At 44.1% G+C, this 15,473-nt stretch overlaps 1 protein-coding gene across 4 annotated transcripts in view; it reads right to left on the bottom strand.

The window, feature by feature from the left end:
- ARMH3 (armadillo like helical domain containing 3) overlaps positions 1-15,473 on the bottom strand; it is a 124,201-nt gene that overhangs the window by 7,352 nt on the left and 101,376 nt on the right. For all 4 annotated transcript variants that reach the window (XM_069019858.1, XM_069019860.1, XM_069019861.1 and 1 more), the window contains exon 25: positions 939-1,055. In XM_069019858.1, the coding sequence (XP_068875959.1) occupies positions 939-1,055 (117 nt within the window). The remainder of the gene's footprint in view (positions 1-938; positions 1,056-15,473) is intronic.

The raw sequence follows: 15,473 nt of genomic DNA, 5'->3' as shown, positions 1-15,473 counted from the left end.
ATAAAAGGAAACAAAACCAGTTCAGATGCCTGTTCTGGAGCAGAGCTGACAGAGGGATGCACAACATGCCCAAACTCATGGAGACTCGTGACAGAGTGGGCAGGCATCAATTACTCATCAATCAGCAGGGACAGAGCTGGGAGAAAGAATCAGTTCTCAGACTGGTGGAGAAGGCTGCCAAAGTTAGAGATCCCTCCCTTTGCTGAAGCTGTAATGATTCAAGAGTGAAGCTTCCCTCAGACATCAGCCACTACCAAAACACTGCTTTCACATGCTCATGTGGCTGTTGGACAACAGGGCTCTCTGGAGCAGAGTAAGCAAGCTGGCTTGCTCAAGAATTATAACTACTAACCTGAATTATTTAGACTCATTTTTGTCTCTGCTCTATAATTTTTATGGGGCTTCCTACCATCAGTCTTCTCCTCTTGCAGATGGAAACATTTCTAGGGAATGCCTTCACTTTCTTTGCTTGGGAACCCTATTTTGTGAGTGATGGAGGAAAGCAATGAGCAGGAATGTGTTTCACTGGCATCACATGCTCTGCTCAGTCCCAAACTTCATGGTCCCCTTAACAACAGCAAAAAAGCAAAGTTGCTCTGTGATTAAACCCCAGGTGGGAGCAGGCAGCTCAGTCAGCTTTTCCCTATACAAATTTACCACTACAAAGCACAGCAAATCCCTGTGGCAAAAGGGACAGAGACTGTCTGACCAGTGCTGGCCTAAGCAGCCTGGAGGTTCCTCTTCAGCCACGCAGGGAGCTCCAGGAAGCTCTCAGTTAAGACATACAGTGTCTGTCCAGATCCTCCTTGTGCCCTGTCTTTGGAGGCAGTCCAGTGGAGTAACAGGACTGCTCAGCTATACCCCAAACACAACTGCCCAGGCCATAAGCAAAGGCTCTGGAAGAGGGCTGTTGGTTGTGCAGAGTCAAGGCAGCTTACCAGCTCTTTGAAGAAGGCAGCCTCCTTATGCTGCTCTGAGTAGCGCTCGTACTGGTCCAGTCCATCCTGCAGCTTCAGGGTCAGCGTGTCGTAGTTGGACCGTACCACTTCCAAAACCTGCCAGAAACAGCCAAGCACAGCACAGGAATCAGTATCCACGGATGCCTCAGCACAGGAGGAGCAAGACTGAGATAGATCACAGCTCTGGCACCTGTTTTCACAACAGAGATGGCTTTAACAGCCAATATTTGGCTCATGACTAACAACATGGAGGTGGGCACTAAAGCCTTCCTAATGCCAAGAACAGTCCTGAAATTTACAGAATTTCTCCATTCCTGAGAATGGTAGATGGAACCTATACCCATGACAGCAGCAGCTTTCTGTCATCAGAATTAGACACATTAATAAATCAAGCAGCTAGTTACCACATGTACACCCAGATACAACACAGAAACACTACACAAACACAGGCTTGCCCAAACCCACAGTCCTTCCAAGGTTAGTTTTGCCACCACACTTCCCTCCTGGCTTGTGAATCACTGTTCACAGCCTGCTAAACCACCAGCTTCTACAGCTGCTCAGGTCAGCCTCCATACAGAGCACCGTATGTCTCTTCTGATGGGAACAAGCTTCTGACAGGCACTAAGAGAAGATCAGCCTCGGTACGGACACTGCTTTTAGAAAGAGATGAAGTATCTCCTTTCTGCCCAGGAGATACTTTACTGTTGGCCTTCACTGCAACCACAGCAGTTCCAGCTTTTATTACTACTCTGCTCCCAGTGTTGGGCTATACTTGTAAATTCATAGTTACACGTCTCTGTGCTACTGAACTATTCATTTTCCTAACTAGGGAACACCAAGAGGGACTCCCACAATGATTTTTAGCTTTAAAGCATTGCATGGACTAACATATTCCTCAAAGCATTTGTGAGATGGTTAGTGACAATAATGTTCCTACAAGGAACCATAGAGCTCAACACTCCTGGGCAAACGTATGCCTGAAACAATTCTCTTATACACATGAACTTCTTTCTTAGGCTGTTTCCATTTGCTCTGAGAGCTAAACAGAATATCAACATCTGAGGTTTGCACTACAGTAGCCCCTGCTTATGATAAGCTTCAGTCAGGAAGATACATGGTATAAGGTGCAAAGGAAAAGGACCCTGCTCCAAGGCATCACAACTCAAAAAAGATCCTAAGAAGAGCATTGCAGAGGATTTAAGACAACAGTGACCAGAACAACAAGCAGCCCTTGCACTTCTCCTCTTGTACTCCCAACAATGTAAGCACTACTCTCAACTGCCCCTTTAGACAGCTGGCAGCTCCTGCTGTTTACAGGACTGAATCTTGTCCTTACATCCTTTATTCTAAGTAATCTAAACTTGCTTAGGGTTCCTTCAAAAGCTTGTTTCCCCCCAAACTCTGCATGTGGCAGTGGTACACAGAGACACTTATGCTAGGGCCTGAGGTGGCAGAAGCCACAGGGAATCATCCAAACAAGGGCTGGGGGCAAAAAAGGGGTTCCAAAAGTGGTTCCCAGGTGAGATGGTCACACAGAAGTCTCTGCAGCTCAACTGTCCTCCAGAATTCCAGAGGCAAGCTAGGGACAGGAATAAGCATTTGGACTTGAAGATCTCAGAGGCCTTTTCCAACTGCATTGATTCTGATTCTGCAATGTTATTTAAGAACAGCCTGCCAGTATTGCAAAGGCTCGCAGCCTCCTCTCCAGGACTCATTTCCTAATGCTGTTTTGCTTGTCAGCTCCACTGGCAGAAAGAAACCCCTGCAATGACAGCCATCTCCAAATTCAGCCTGCCTTTCTTGTTCCTGTGTGCAGAAGCTGCAAGAAGTATTGCAGAGCCAAGAGCAACGATGAAAGAAAGCTACCTGGGCACAGGAATAACTATCCACTAAGGATGGAGTGTAATAGCATAATGCACCTTCCTCTGAGCAATAAAAAAATCTGGCAGCTTGCTCCTGTCAATCAGAAGCAGCCAAATTGACCAAGATTAATAAGCTGCAGGGCAAGAACCTGGTTTGAAAGGTGAGGAGTTCAACAGGCTTCTCCAGCAGTAACTCAAGAGCAAAGACATTTTATTCAGGGCTACCTCACTCCCCAGGAACCTTCCCTTCAGTCTCCTTGTATTCCCATACAGGCATGCACAGTGCCACACATGTGTGATCAGTTAATGGATGCACGTTTCTTTAGGAAGAATCAGGATTCCTCCTTGCTAGCTCTGAGCAGAGATCTCTTCAGATACTCAAGAGAAGCATCCTGAAACCATGGTGAAGTAAACTCTGAGGGCAGTAGTGAGCTCTGTAACCATAACCCTTTAAGTCTGCCCTCTTGCATCACCTTTGAAAAGCAGCTAAGAACTCGGTTTGATACTTTAGGATGAGGACAGGGAAGGAAAAAGAGGCCCCAAAGTCTCTACTCTGTTACTTATCGTAATCTCTGCAGCGAACCTGAGATCAGCTTATTCCTTTAGCTATGTATTCCATTGGCTTCCACTCCTTATCTCCTTTAACTATGAAATAGAACTTAAAAAAAACCGGGTAAGTTAAAAATAAACAGCTTCTCCCCACTGCCTGATAATTTCCCTTTCTTGCTGCTGCTGAGAAAAAAATGCTACGTGGGATCTGAGATAAACCCACTCACAGATCATTTCAACTTCATACCTTGTAATGGATAGAAACTGTTACTGAGATTAGGACCTGCCATCCTTGAGACAATTTCATCTGCTCTTTAAGATGCAGCTGCTAGACAGAGGACAGGTCAAAGAGCAGCAGAAGGCATTAAGAATGTCTAACAGGAAGGTTTAAAAGACATCAGCTTCCTACACAGATGACAAAAAACTCACATCCTCTGTGTAATAGAAGACTGTGTGATAGCATCCTTTGCCCTTCTTACATGTTGCTTTGACTTTTGCTCAGGAAAACTACTGCAGAAAGAACAGCCTTTTTCCTTAAACACACAAGATCTTTATCTGCACCTTTCTGTCACATCCAAAGGAACTAGAGCAATTTAATTTTGAGATTAAAGCATTTTTCCTTCAAAGTCTTGTTCAACCCATTCTTCTTGGAAGTCTCTAGTCTAGAAAACATGAATTCCAAGATGGTCAAGTATGGGACGGGGACTTTAAGGAAGGGACTTTTAGCTGGTCTTCTAAAAAGATTTTAAATAGTTATTCAGATTTTTACAATCTCATGAGAAGCTGGAAAAATACCAGTTTCAGTGTTAGTCAAGGACAGAGGAAATCGGACTGCAGATGATCTTCAAGGAGTTTGATGTGATACCCCTCAGACTGCAAGGATAAACATGCAGGGGAAGCTTTTTTTTTAATGGTTTACTGGATCTTTGCAGTGGAAAAAAAAAACCCTAATGGAGTCACAATCTAAAACTCTTTTTGTAGGTTACCTTAGGGGGATCAGAGTCTTAAAAAAAGCAGTATGACGGAAGCAAGCAACTCAGACACGGTCAATACAAGAAGAGCGAAGGCTGCTGAATTCCCTTCCTGCAGTTACCTGTATCAGCCCCAGAGGCTACATTCGCTCATTTATTCCACTGCAAGAAACCAGAACTCAGTGGAGCTGCACCACTGTAATTTAAAGATAATTTGCCATCAAATTAACCCCTGCCCCACCACTCACTCACTGACTGCTTTCCAGAAATTCCAGAGAAATGCTAGGGATTCAGGTCCCTGCATGCGTGTCCCCAAACCAACTTTTCAGGAGCTGCTCTGAACAGCAAGTGCTTTCTGCAGCATTCAGATTTCAGCTTCCTCCTGCAGCTACAACTGCCCATGCCCCATAAAATTCTCCTTCCCTGGTAACATCAGCAACTTGTGCATAGAGACATCCCCTTAGGAACATGGCAGGAGGGCTGGATTCTGATGAAGAGACTGATGTGGGGGGCTCAGCTCTCTGTAGCATCCTACTCAAGCCATGCCAGGTCACTGCACCCAGAGGAACAAGATTATTTCATAGTTTGTGGCTACTTACTTTTCTCCATCCACCAGCTCACCACTACCTTGCAAACTGGATGGACAACCCGGGCTGGTTGGGTCAGTGGCCTCTTGTGAATATGATCTCTGAAACCATTTCCCCCAGAAGCAACTGCCCCTGCCCTGAAATTTTCAGCATTCAAAACAGACCATTGTTTTGCTGTACTAATCACTCCAAACCAACTTCCTCCTTACTGCACCAGAGCTGTTGCCTCTGACTAATCCTCAACAGGAGCCAACATACTGCACTCTCCCAAGAAAGACTGGACCTCCTGGAAGAGCCTGTCCTGGGGAAACACAGCGATTACACGCAGCAGTCTCCTATCCCCATTGTGCCCAGGAGGACACCGCTACTGCTAGCAGCAAAGCCACAGGGGGAGCTGCACCAGCAATAAAACCTAATGGGCAACATGCACTACTAGGGCCCATCTATCTGGCAGACATCATTTGCTTCATTGCTTAGTAACTTTTTAACCTGCAGAATCTTTCATCATCTGCAACTGCAGTCTCTGCCTTACTGGAACATAAAATTAGAGAGCACCAGCAATTCACAGCACCCAGCAAAGGAGCTGATGGTGGGTAGATTCCAGGAAGCATGTAAAGATAATGACAGAAAAACAAAAGGAAAAACAGAAGCAAGAACAAATCAACGTCTCTACACTGTCTTTTTAATCAGCACAGGAAAGCACAAGAATGCAATCAGTCAGCATCACCAGTACCTCACTAAAGCCTCTCCGTGCCCATAAGACAGTCATTACCTACCACGACAAGAGCAGTTGGAACAGCACTGATTGAATGCTCTCACATCAAGCAAAAGGCAAAAAACCACCCCAACAATGCCCAGGTTAACATGCACTTTTTTTCCCCCACCAACTCCCTGCTGCTCACATGGCTGGGATGTGGGAGGCTTTCCAGGTCAGGACTAGCAAGCCCTCACAGGACAGAAAAGCCAGGGGCTCTTTCCCATCTGTCCCATGCCAGGGGAAGATGGAGCAGCCAGTCTATGGGGCATGTAATGCCAACCTCTCATCACTGCTACTGCACGACATGGCACAGGGAGTGAGGGCAGACAAACATGCCTTCTGTCCTCCCTGCAGAGGTGGGCAGAGTGCTTGTCACTGCCTGTGTACCACACACAGAGGGAATTCTGGCAGTCCCACCTCTCAAACCTGGGCAAAGCCCAAAACACCACAAGCAAACACAGCAGTCTATCCCCTCAGCTCAGAGGGTGGAGGCTGTAGGAAGAGACACTAGGGTTTTCCTATTCCAGTAGAAATGTGCATTTCACACTGCAGTCCTCAAACTGGCTTGTTTATTCCAGGTTTAGTACAAATCTTCCCCTTTTTCTCCCTCCCTAATCTCCACAACAGCTCATAGCCCGAGTGTTTCTCCACATGAATTCAACCAGATAGCAACATTTCTCATTGTAATGAAAAGGCTGCTGACACCTGGATTACAAAGAGGCTATTGCCTCTCCATAATAAAGTGTTGGATAATTGACATCAATTTTACAGTAGTAACTTCTAATTAATATGGAAAATGATTTTTTTTTCCAAGTGCCATCACACTTCTCACAGAGCAACTTTAAAGTTGCTGATGCAGGCTGGAGTCTTTGTTGAAATTAATCCCCAAAAGCACCACAGACAAAGAACATAACTAAATAATTAGAAGTTAAATAAAAACATACACACACAGCTGCCACATTTCCCAACAGACTCTGCCCAAATCCCAGCTGCACTCGATCTCCTTCTCCCTTTCCTCTTTCACTGTCTGCAGGAGCCAAGTTCAGAGAGAGGCTCCACTAAGGCTGCCAATGCTACACACACATGCTGGAAGCAACTGCCGTTCACACTGGCTTCCAGGAAAGCACCCATCCAGGACTAGCAGCAGCACAGAGCTTTTGTCTGACCCAACACTACCTTACTTTGCAGCTATCCTGGAGCTAAATGCAGTGCTGATGCTTTAGCAGCATTCCTCACCCCCACACTGATCAAGCCATGACTATTAATTCCATGTTCATGAATGCTAAGATAAAGAGGAGGAGGATGTTGCTATGATAGTTTCACAACTCAGATTCCCAAGACATGCTGCGTGTGCAGCACATATCTATGGATCCAGAGGATGTGGAGTGGGTCTGACGGGAAAGACAAAGATGTGGGCTGCAGATTCAAGTGTAATCATGCCACATGTGTAAGACACACAGCATGTTGCCAATCCTGCTCCGGTGCCTCAGATCTCCTGCATACAGCAGCTGCAGCTTGTACTACATGCAGTGAAGGACCCATGGCCCTCTCATGGGCTGAGAGCATGAGGCTGTAAGACAGCCCCCACCATCTGTCATTCTCAGAGTAGAAGGCATCAACTTTTCTGCCCTGAGTACAGGAAAAACTCCTGCAAGAAGGATATTTTTCCAATAGCAAAAAGTTCAGCCAGACCAAAAGATTAAGTGGAAGCAAACAAGCATGCATTTCTCCTCTGAGGTATGAAACAGGATGCCACTGACACAGGATGCACCAACACTGCTGGGCAGTAAGACTCTAAGAGGTCACTGGGGGGAAGAACAGCCTGCAGAGGTGGATGCAGCTGCCCACGAGCTCCAGGGTATCAATGGGACATGAATACCTGCTCCAGTCCTGCTGTGGAGAATCCAAAGCTGATGGAACTCAGGGGAGTCTTGTTCAGCGTCTGGAGCTGGACACACAAAGTCGAGCGGCGCATAGCAAAGATGAGTGAGCCAGGACATAGGGACAGGAGGTGCCTCACCCTGCTCTCCACTGCTAAGGTTGGTGCAGGGATCCCTGCACACAGCTCCCACCAGGTCTACTCTGACACTTTTTAGTTTGTGTTTGCCAATCTCCCTCTGCTCAGCTCATTGAGCATTATCCAGGACACCACTTCCAGGAGTTTGGAAGTGAACTGTCTCTGCCCACTAGTTTGTCCTTTGTCCCTGCCAGTCACTTCTCACAGTCCTGCTGTGTTCAGTGAACTGCTCTGTACCCAACTAAACATAAGTCTAACTCTCAATGTCCCAAATCCTTCCTGAGGTCTGCTTTTACACATCTGCACTTGAGTGGTATCGAAATCCAGGCCTCACCACTTCTCTACATAAGGCAAAAGATTTTGATCGTACATAAAAGATTATCATTATTATTATTTTACTTAGCAACATCAAGGAGGGACACTTCACACCCCCTTTTCTCACCTCAGCATACAGCCAGCCTGCCAGGCTCAGATAATATATAGTAGCTCAGATGTTTGTTCAATGATCTCACAGGGATCTGTGATCTTTAAAGGAACAAGCCTACAAAGGCAACAGTTTCTATCCATGGAATGTGAGGGTTTGGTTACAGTCTTGCTCCTCTGCCCACAGGTGCCTCTTCTAAAGATAAATAATTTATAAGCTCACTCAGAAAATTACTGTTGTTCTCTGAACTCTGCTAGCAGAAATGGCATCCTATTTTGGGGACAAGACTTACCTGCTTCAGAAATGTTTTAAACCCACAATCCATTAGAAGCCTTAGGTGTTCAACTCTTATTTAATGGTGGTAAAAAAACACACTGATCCAACCAATCTGGAAACCACTCAGCTTTCAGAAATGTCTCAAAGCCAAAAGCTGTTATCCAGCTCCACCAAGAAGCAACTGTAAATGTACAAAACAGTGTCCATTCCAAGCTCCCATGGGACAGGCATTCCCAAGAATCAACAGCTACTTTAAGAAGCAGTAAAACTGCAAACAAGGACAAAGGCAAGTAACAAGGGAGACATATGGTCTCTATGTGCACAGCTTGCAGGGCACTTAATTTGTAAGAGGTACAGACAAGCAGAACAGATTAATGTGGTGATAACCCTGGACATTCCTGCAGCCATCACCAGGGCTAGGTAGTGCTGTGCTACAATAACTTCTGAGCTCCAGCTGTCAGGCAGCTGAGAGCCTGCCCACCTTCCAGAAAGCCTAAGCCAGGAATGCTTTTGCTGCAGAGTAATTTCAAGAAGTCACGTCTATACACACACACACAACTCCCACACGTGTTAAATGTGCTTTACTCAACCCATTGAGGTTTGGAGCACACGGAGCAAAAATGCAGTAGCCTCACACGACTTTTTCTCAAGACCAATCCTCCTTTCCCAGCTTCAAAGATGGTCAGTGGGTTTATACTGATCTGCATACCCCACTTGGCACAAAACCTGGCATTCTCTGTGGGACCCTGGGTGCCCTTTGCCAGACTCCAGGGACAGGCTCTCCAGGGAAAATAAAGGAGGCCAGCTCTGTGCCATTCAAGGGAGGAAAACAGGTTCAGTGGGCTTCTGCCAAGGGAACAAGCATCCACATACTGCACAATGCTGGCACTTTCAAAACCTAGGCAGGGAAAAAGAAGTCAAAGATCCTGAAACAAAATATCTTTAAAATTATCAGCTAATAAAATAAGCAGCCTCCAGAGCAGACATTTAGATCTGGAAGGGGAAATAACGCCAGAAACCGAATGAGGCCCACTAAGATTGCCTGGTTTTAGAAATTTTGTTGAGAAAGGCAGGCAGCATAAGAAAGGCCAGGATGATGGCAGGAGCATAAAACCATGAGATAGACAGATTTGCTATTTTGGAGTTACAGCCCATTTTGGAGTTGTGAACCCTTATCTCCAGCTGGTGGCATTTATGAAAACATTTCTCACTGCTAGGTACGTAAGAGCACTTGCAATTCTGCCAAGGCTTGAAATGCACTGCAGATAGCTATGGACTGGACCGTTAATTTTTTTATTTCTCCTTTGTGCTTACAATTAACTTAAGTGCTGAAATGTGATGGGCTATTCCAGGAGAAGCTTTTTATCTACCAGCTGCATTCTCACAGAGCAGTAAATCAACTGCTGTCATCAAAACATCACACAAGAGGACAAGAGCATCCTTATGCTCACTGTTATCATTCATGTTGCCCGTTCAGCCTAAGTGGCTAAACAGCATTCAGCAAATGAATGCTGTGATTTGTGTGCAACCTTTGGTGCAATTCTCTATTTACAGAAGACCTTGTCCTCCTGAACACAGAGGAAAAAAATAGTCAGCAGCAGCTCTTCAGCACCATTTAACTGACCAAAGCAAGGCCAGTAACCTTGGTCCTCAAAACAAGATAAAAGAGTTTTAAGTTGTGAACTGCTGCTCCAGCTAAACTGAGAAGCCAAGACATACAAAATTATTACAGAAATCAAAGACAGATATGAGAACCTTAAAAATGGTTGCTGCAGATTTTAAGAAAAGGTTTGAAAGAAAATCTTTCTAGGACCAGTAGCCAGAAAGCATCCTGGCAAATGCTGGAACTCAAATACACAGCTTTCAGTTGATGAAATGACAACAGGATACCTGATGTACACCAGAGGAAACTCATTCCCAGTAAAGAAATTCAAATTTGCCCAGAAGACAGTTAGCTCAGGAATAAGGCTGTTTAGAGAATAGATTAAGGCAGGATACGCAACAAAGCCCTTTCTGCTCAATCAAATCCAGACAGAAGCAAGTGCACTGCTCCAGTTCGAGGAAACCAAAACCTAATTGTGCCCACGGAAGAAACAATGGGGAGGCTTATTCTGGTTAAGGTCTAATCAAACACCTGCAGTCACATGGGGCTTCTGGAACTATGTCAGGTTCACAGTAATCAGTAGAGGATCCAAGAGAGCTTGTGCCCCTCACACAGCCACCATGGACTTCTATGGGATATAATGATTGCAAAGTAACTTAGAAACAAAACCAAATCAAAACTCACCAGGACTCTGACTTGAAGATCAAGACAAGTGAAAGGAGAACACAGACATTCCAAAAAGCCAGGGAGCTTGCCATGCATTTTGATTTTCTTTTTTGATCTTTTATAGCAACTAGCAAGCAAATGGCCTTTATGAATGTACAGCCCTGGGTCTGATGCTTGCTGAGAAAAAGTGGATGCTAATCTAGCTCATGACTTTTTTTTTTAATGATCAGAAATATTTTTAAACTTGGTTTGCACAGCATGAATAAATTTAATTAAAGGAAGCAGCAAAACTAAATATCAATATGCTAAAAAACTGGCCACAAACCAAGTGGATGCTTGTATTTAAAGTAAGTCAAATCAATATAGGACATGCTAGAGAAAATGAGCTAGGACTGGGGAAGGAAGGTATGCATTTGGAGGGGCAGATGTTAGAAAGATCAGTTCCCTAGCTGCTACTTACATTTCAGCAATTAGTGGAAGTGATAAAAGGCAGTCATTCAGTGGCCTGAGGAGATGCAATGAAGCCAAGAAAGAGGAAACACTAAGCTCACCTGCCTAACTGACAACATGTGGAAAATGAACTGAAGTCTGTTCACAGGGAAAATAAAAACTTTTGAATACAAGCAAGAAGTCTGGATAGCCAAGAGACCCATTGAGCAAATAGCTGTTTGATTCTTTGCACTATTTTGCAGTTCTACAGTATATTTTATGAACTAAGGTCACTGGAATCAATACACAAGATTTGAAACATGGGTTATTAAAGACTTACACAGTGACAACACAGTTCTCCTCCTTTATTTTGGTGTTCTCTCTAATAATTTGCCTTTGTGACTACTGTTGAGTCTTGAGCCAACATTTCCAGGCTTATCACAGTGACTCCAGGAGTCCTTTCCTGCATGACAGTATCTAGCATACTTTTCTACAGTTTAATGATTCTGAGAGACTTAAAAATTCAGTCTGCAAAAATGCCTTCTAAAGATAGAGCCCAAAAGAAATAGAAGATCTATAGTCAATTGGTTAGCTACAAATAGCTGTAGCTACAAATAGCTAGAAAGACTGTAGTAGCAGTATGTTATGGAAGCAAACTAATCAGGAAAGGTGGGCAGTGCTTGGAAGTTTGTGTGACTCAACCCATATAAAAGTTCTAGCTCTTAAGGCTTTTGCAAATCTGGAGTTGGAACAGACAGCTATAAGCTGTCTGGATGATCCTTACAGACAGAAAAATCCTGTAGTGAAAAGAAAACTTCAGCTGCAAAATGTCTGGTTCTAAGGCTGCAGTTCCAAAAGTGGTTTAAGTCAATCTAAGGGCAGATCACCTAGCCTGCAATCCCGAGTCTGGAGTTCTTCCTTCAAAGGCATTCACTGCAGAAATAAGACATTCTACTGTGCAAGTCAGAAGTCTCTTCGTCCTAAACACAAGCACCAAGGGTCTTGGGGACCAGGCCGTACTGACATCAGGAGGGACTGAGAAGGTAAAGGAGTAGAGACGGCTAAGATACCGGGAATGGAGCTGTGCATGTCATGTTTACAAGAATTACAGCAGTTATGAAATTCCTACCGAGACAATGGGATCAAACCAAATCTGTCCCAACTAAGTGACTCCTCACAAACCCCAGACACACTTTGGGATCTTAGACTAATCTGCATTGCACAGCTGGAGGAAAAGGAATGGACAAAGTCTGTGAAAAGGGCAGAAATAAGGAAACCAGATAATTTCTGATATGCTGAAGGAGTGAAGCTTGTTAACATTTTAATTTGCTGAATTATTCCCTTTTGTGCTGCTAGAATGTGTCATTCTTTTGAAAATCCATCTGGGCAATGCCCAGAACTGAAACAGAATGACACCATTAATGCTTGGAAGCATCCATGGCCAACACAGAAAACGTTCTCTGCCTGCAAAACCAGAACTGCTTAAACTTGACTGCTAAGTTAATTTAAAAGGAACATTTAAACGGCTATTGGGACAGATGGAAATGTAAAAGCTACTATCCAAGATAATCACTAGCAAGGGCAGGCCTGATGAGATTCTGAACATTTTAGGCTGAGACACTTTTTGACTGAAATGGAGATGTGCTGGAAAGTTGGGCAGCAGACAATCAACAAGGTAAAGCTGAGTGGGAGCAGAGACTTGGGCATGGACCACACACAGAAAACAGCTCTGATGTTTTTGAGAAATCAAATTGTCTGCTGCTTATTACTGTCCTTCTCAGAGAAAAACATTCATGTGCAATCTCTAGAATAAACACAGAGGCACCAAAGGTTGCTGACACTCATTTGTTTCGAGTCCTTTCTCCTTATACGTGACAGAAACTATCAGAGCCCAAGATAATAGCTATGCCTCTGAAGAAGAATTCCTGGCATGGTTAAATGGCATCTTGCAATCAAAACATATCCGAGAACAAAAAGGCCTTGTATGCCCTGGAACACACTGTTTATCCCATAAACATTTCTTCCACTTAAGTCCTTAAAATATCAGACCTACCAACTCTTCAGCCCAGCACTCTCACGATTCATATGCTCCCAACAACAACCCCAAACACTACAGGAGACAAATCTCTTCAGAATGAGTGGCTGAGATACACTGAAAAGAGGCATTTTCCCTCTATGACAGCGAGCTTTTATCTCCACAGACATTCAGATGCTGGATGGGCAGGAAGGACGTGACACAAAGGTGAGGTTTATGGCTGACTGGCCAGAGAAGATCACAGTGTTGGCTGTATACCCACCGCTGACTATCAAGGAAAAGGTGACGTGTGCTGGCTGGCACCTGTTCTCTCCAAAGGATGAGGAGAACACAACCTATGTTTCCTTTCCAAAGCACCTTCAGCTGTTGACTCTTCAAGTTGAGCTGATCAGCAAGGTGAGCAGCAAGCTAGAGAACTACTTGTCCCTCTGAATCAAAAACATGTACCTTTTGCTGTCACAGCTCTAAACAGAACCTGCTGGCTATACAGATGGGATATACTGAAGACTTAAGCAAAGATGATGCCACTGTCCTGGGGATAAGGAGCTGATCACCAATGCTTCTCCTTTCTCTAGATACTTCTCTTTTGCCATATTCCATGGATCAGTACGTGCAGGATCTGTGATGGAAATATTTCCACTGTAATTTCTGCAATGCTTGGAGGACACCAGTGTTCGACAGCCTAAAAATCCCTGTGTGAGGATTTAATGCTCCCACGTGCCTCTTGGACATCAAACATTTTCAAAACTATTAGCTCTGATGGGTTTTTGAGTAAGGCTCAGGGAAGCCTTGCTCAGTACTTCTTATGAGAAAAAGGTAGCTCTGATCTGGTAGAATTAAAATCACTGAGAAGGAGAGAGAGAAGGAGGAAGAAAGTCCACACAGCCCACATTGCTTGCAAGCAAGGAAATGAGATTTGATTTACTCTGTGATCTTGAGGTATATTCCATTTCAGCTTGAATTTCCACTGCATAAATTCGGCTTGGCTGAGCAATGTCCCTGTTAGAGACTGTCCAAAGCAACATAAGATGATCCACAAATGATCTTTGAAGCTAAAGGTTCAAAGCCTTGGTGATGTGGGGTTTTTTAGCATATTTTTGCATGTGCAACCCATAAACCCGTGTCTTCCCAGAAGTTTGAGGAAGACAATATAAAGAAAGCAATTAGATACAGTGCATACACAATTCTTTATTGTTGCCAATTAATCAATTTGTTTATTTAGTTCACTGGTTTAATTTCCTCTTCCTACACCACAGAGAGCAACACTGGGTCTGTTTTCTATGAGTCAAAGGGATTAGATGACAAGCTGAAGTCACTCACTAAAAGGACTTGGGAGCTTCAGTTCAGGGATTAACAACTCAGCAGCTTTTTCTCCAGATTTTAAAACCTTTAATTTGTACTGCATCAGCTGGTAGTTTTATTTGCACAACTATTTTTGTTTAAATGGGAATCAAACCCTGCTCTTCCCAAAATGCTGCTGCATTGCCCTCTTGGTGTTATTCTCACATCTGAATTTTTGACTATACGTACAGAGGATTTCATGCTTGCTTAGAAAATTTCTTAAGAAACTGCATCTTATACTAATACATAAGTTCAAGTTCTATTTGGCTTTCCTGACTAACCAGGCATTTCAGCTGAGCAGTCCCCTCAGGAATTCAACACCACTAGAAGGCAGCTTGGGTGGAAGCTTTGGACCAGGTCTCTCTGTGTCTTCAACTCGGTTTCATATTTCAGAGAAGCTCTACAAAATGTTTGCCTGCATTTGACCACATAACAACACACCTTTAAGGCAGGATAAACTAGAGGGATCCATCCTCACCCTGGGCTAACAGAATAAATTGGTACCACAGTTACCCTGCTGAGAAAGCCAGTGGCGGAAGCTGAAGGGAGGCACATTTTAAATTACTCTGTAGCAACTCTGATCTTACAGTTCTAAGAATCATTTGCTAAAGGGAGTTTCAGTGAAGCTGTGCTATAATTTAACCCCAACACTTCTTGAACTGAATAAATAAAACACAGAAGCAAGTCTGCAGGTTGAAAAATTCAGGTACTTTAAAGGTCTGGGGTTTCTTGTAGCCTGAACTGGCCTGACTCAAGAAAGATTAAATTTCTTCCATATGCCTTTTTAAGGCCCAACTTGTGACTGCGCCTAGAGCTTTTGTTTGGTGCATTTTCACAAATTGCAATAAGTAGAGCTGTTCACTTTGTTTACTGCTTCTAGACAACAACTGCCATCTACAATCAACTTAGAGAGGACAGCAGGGCAGGGCTGGCAGCAGCCACAGGATGCAGCATAGCAGCAAGTGATGGTTGTGCATTAGGAGAGGTGCCATCATTT

Source organism: Aphelocoma coerulescens, chromosome 6 (assembly GCF_041296385.1).
Source record: "Aphelocoma coerulescens isolate FSJ_1873_10779 chromosome 6, UR_Acoe_1.0, whole genome shotgun sequence".
Lineage (NCBI taxonomy): Eukaryota > Metazoa > Chordata > Aves > Passeriformes > Corvidae > Aphelocoma > Aphelocoma coerulescens.
Note: the sequence above shows the minus strand (reverse complement) of the source record. Positions and strands in the feature narration are given on the sequence as shown.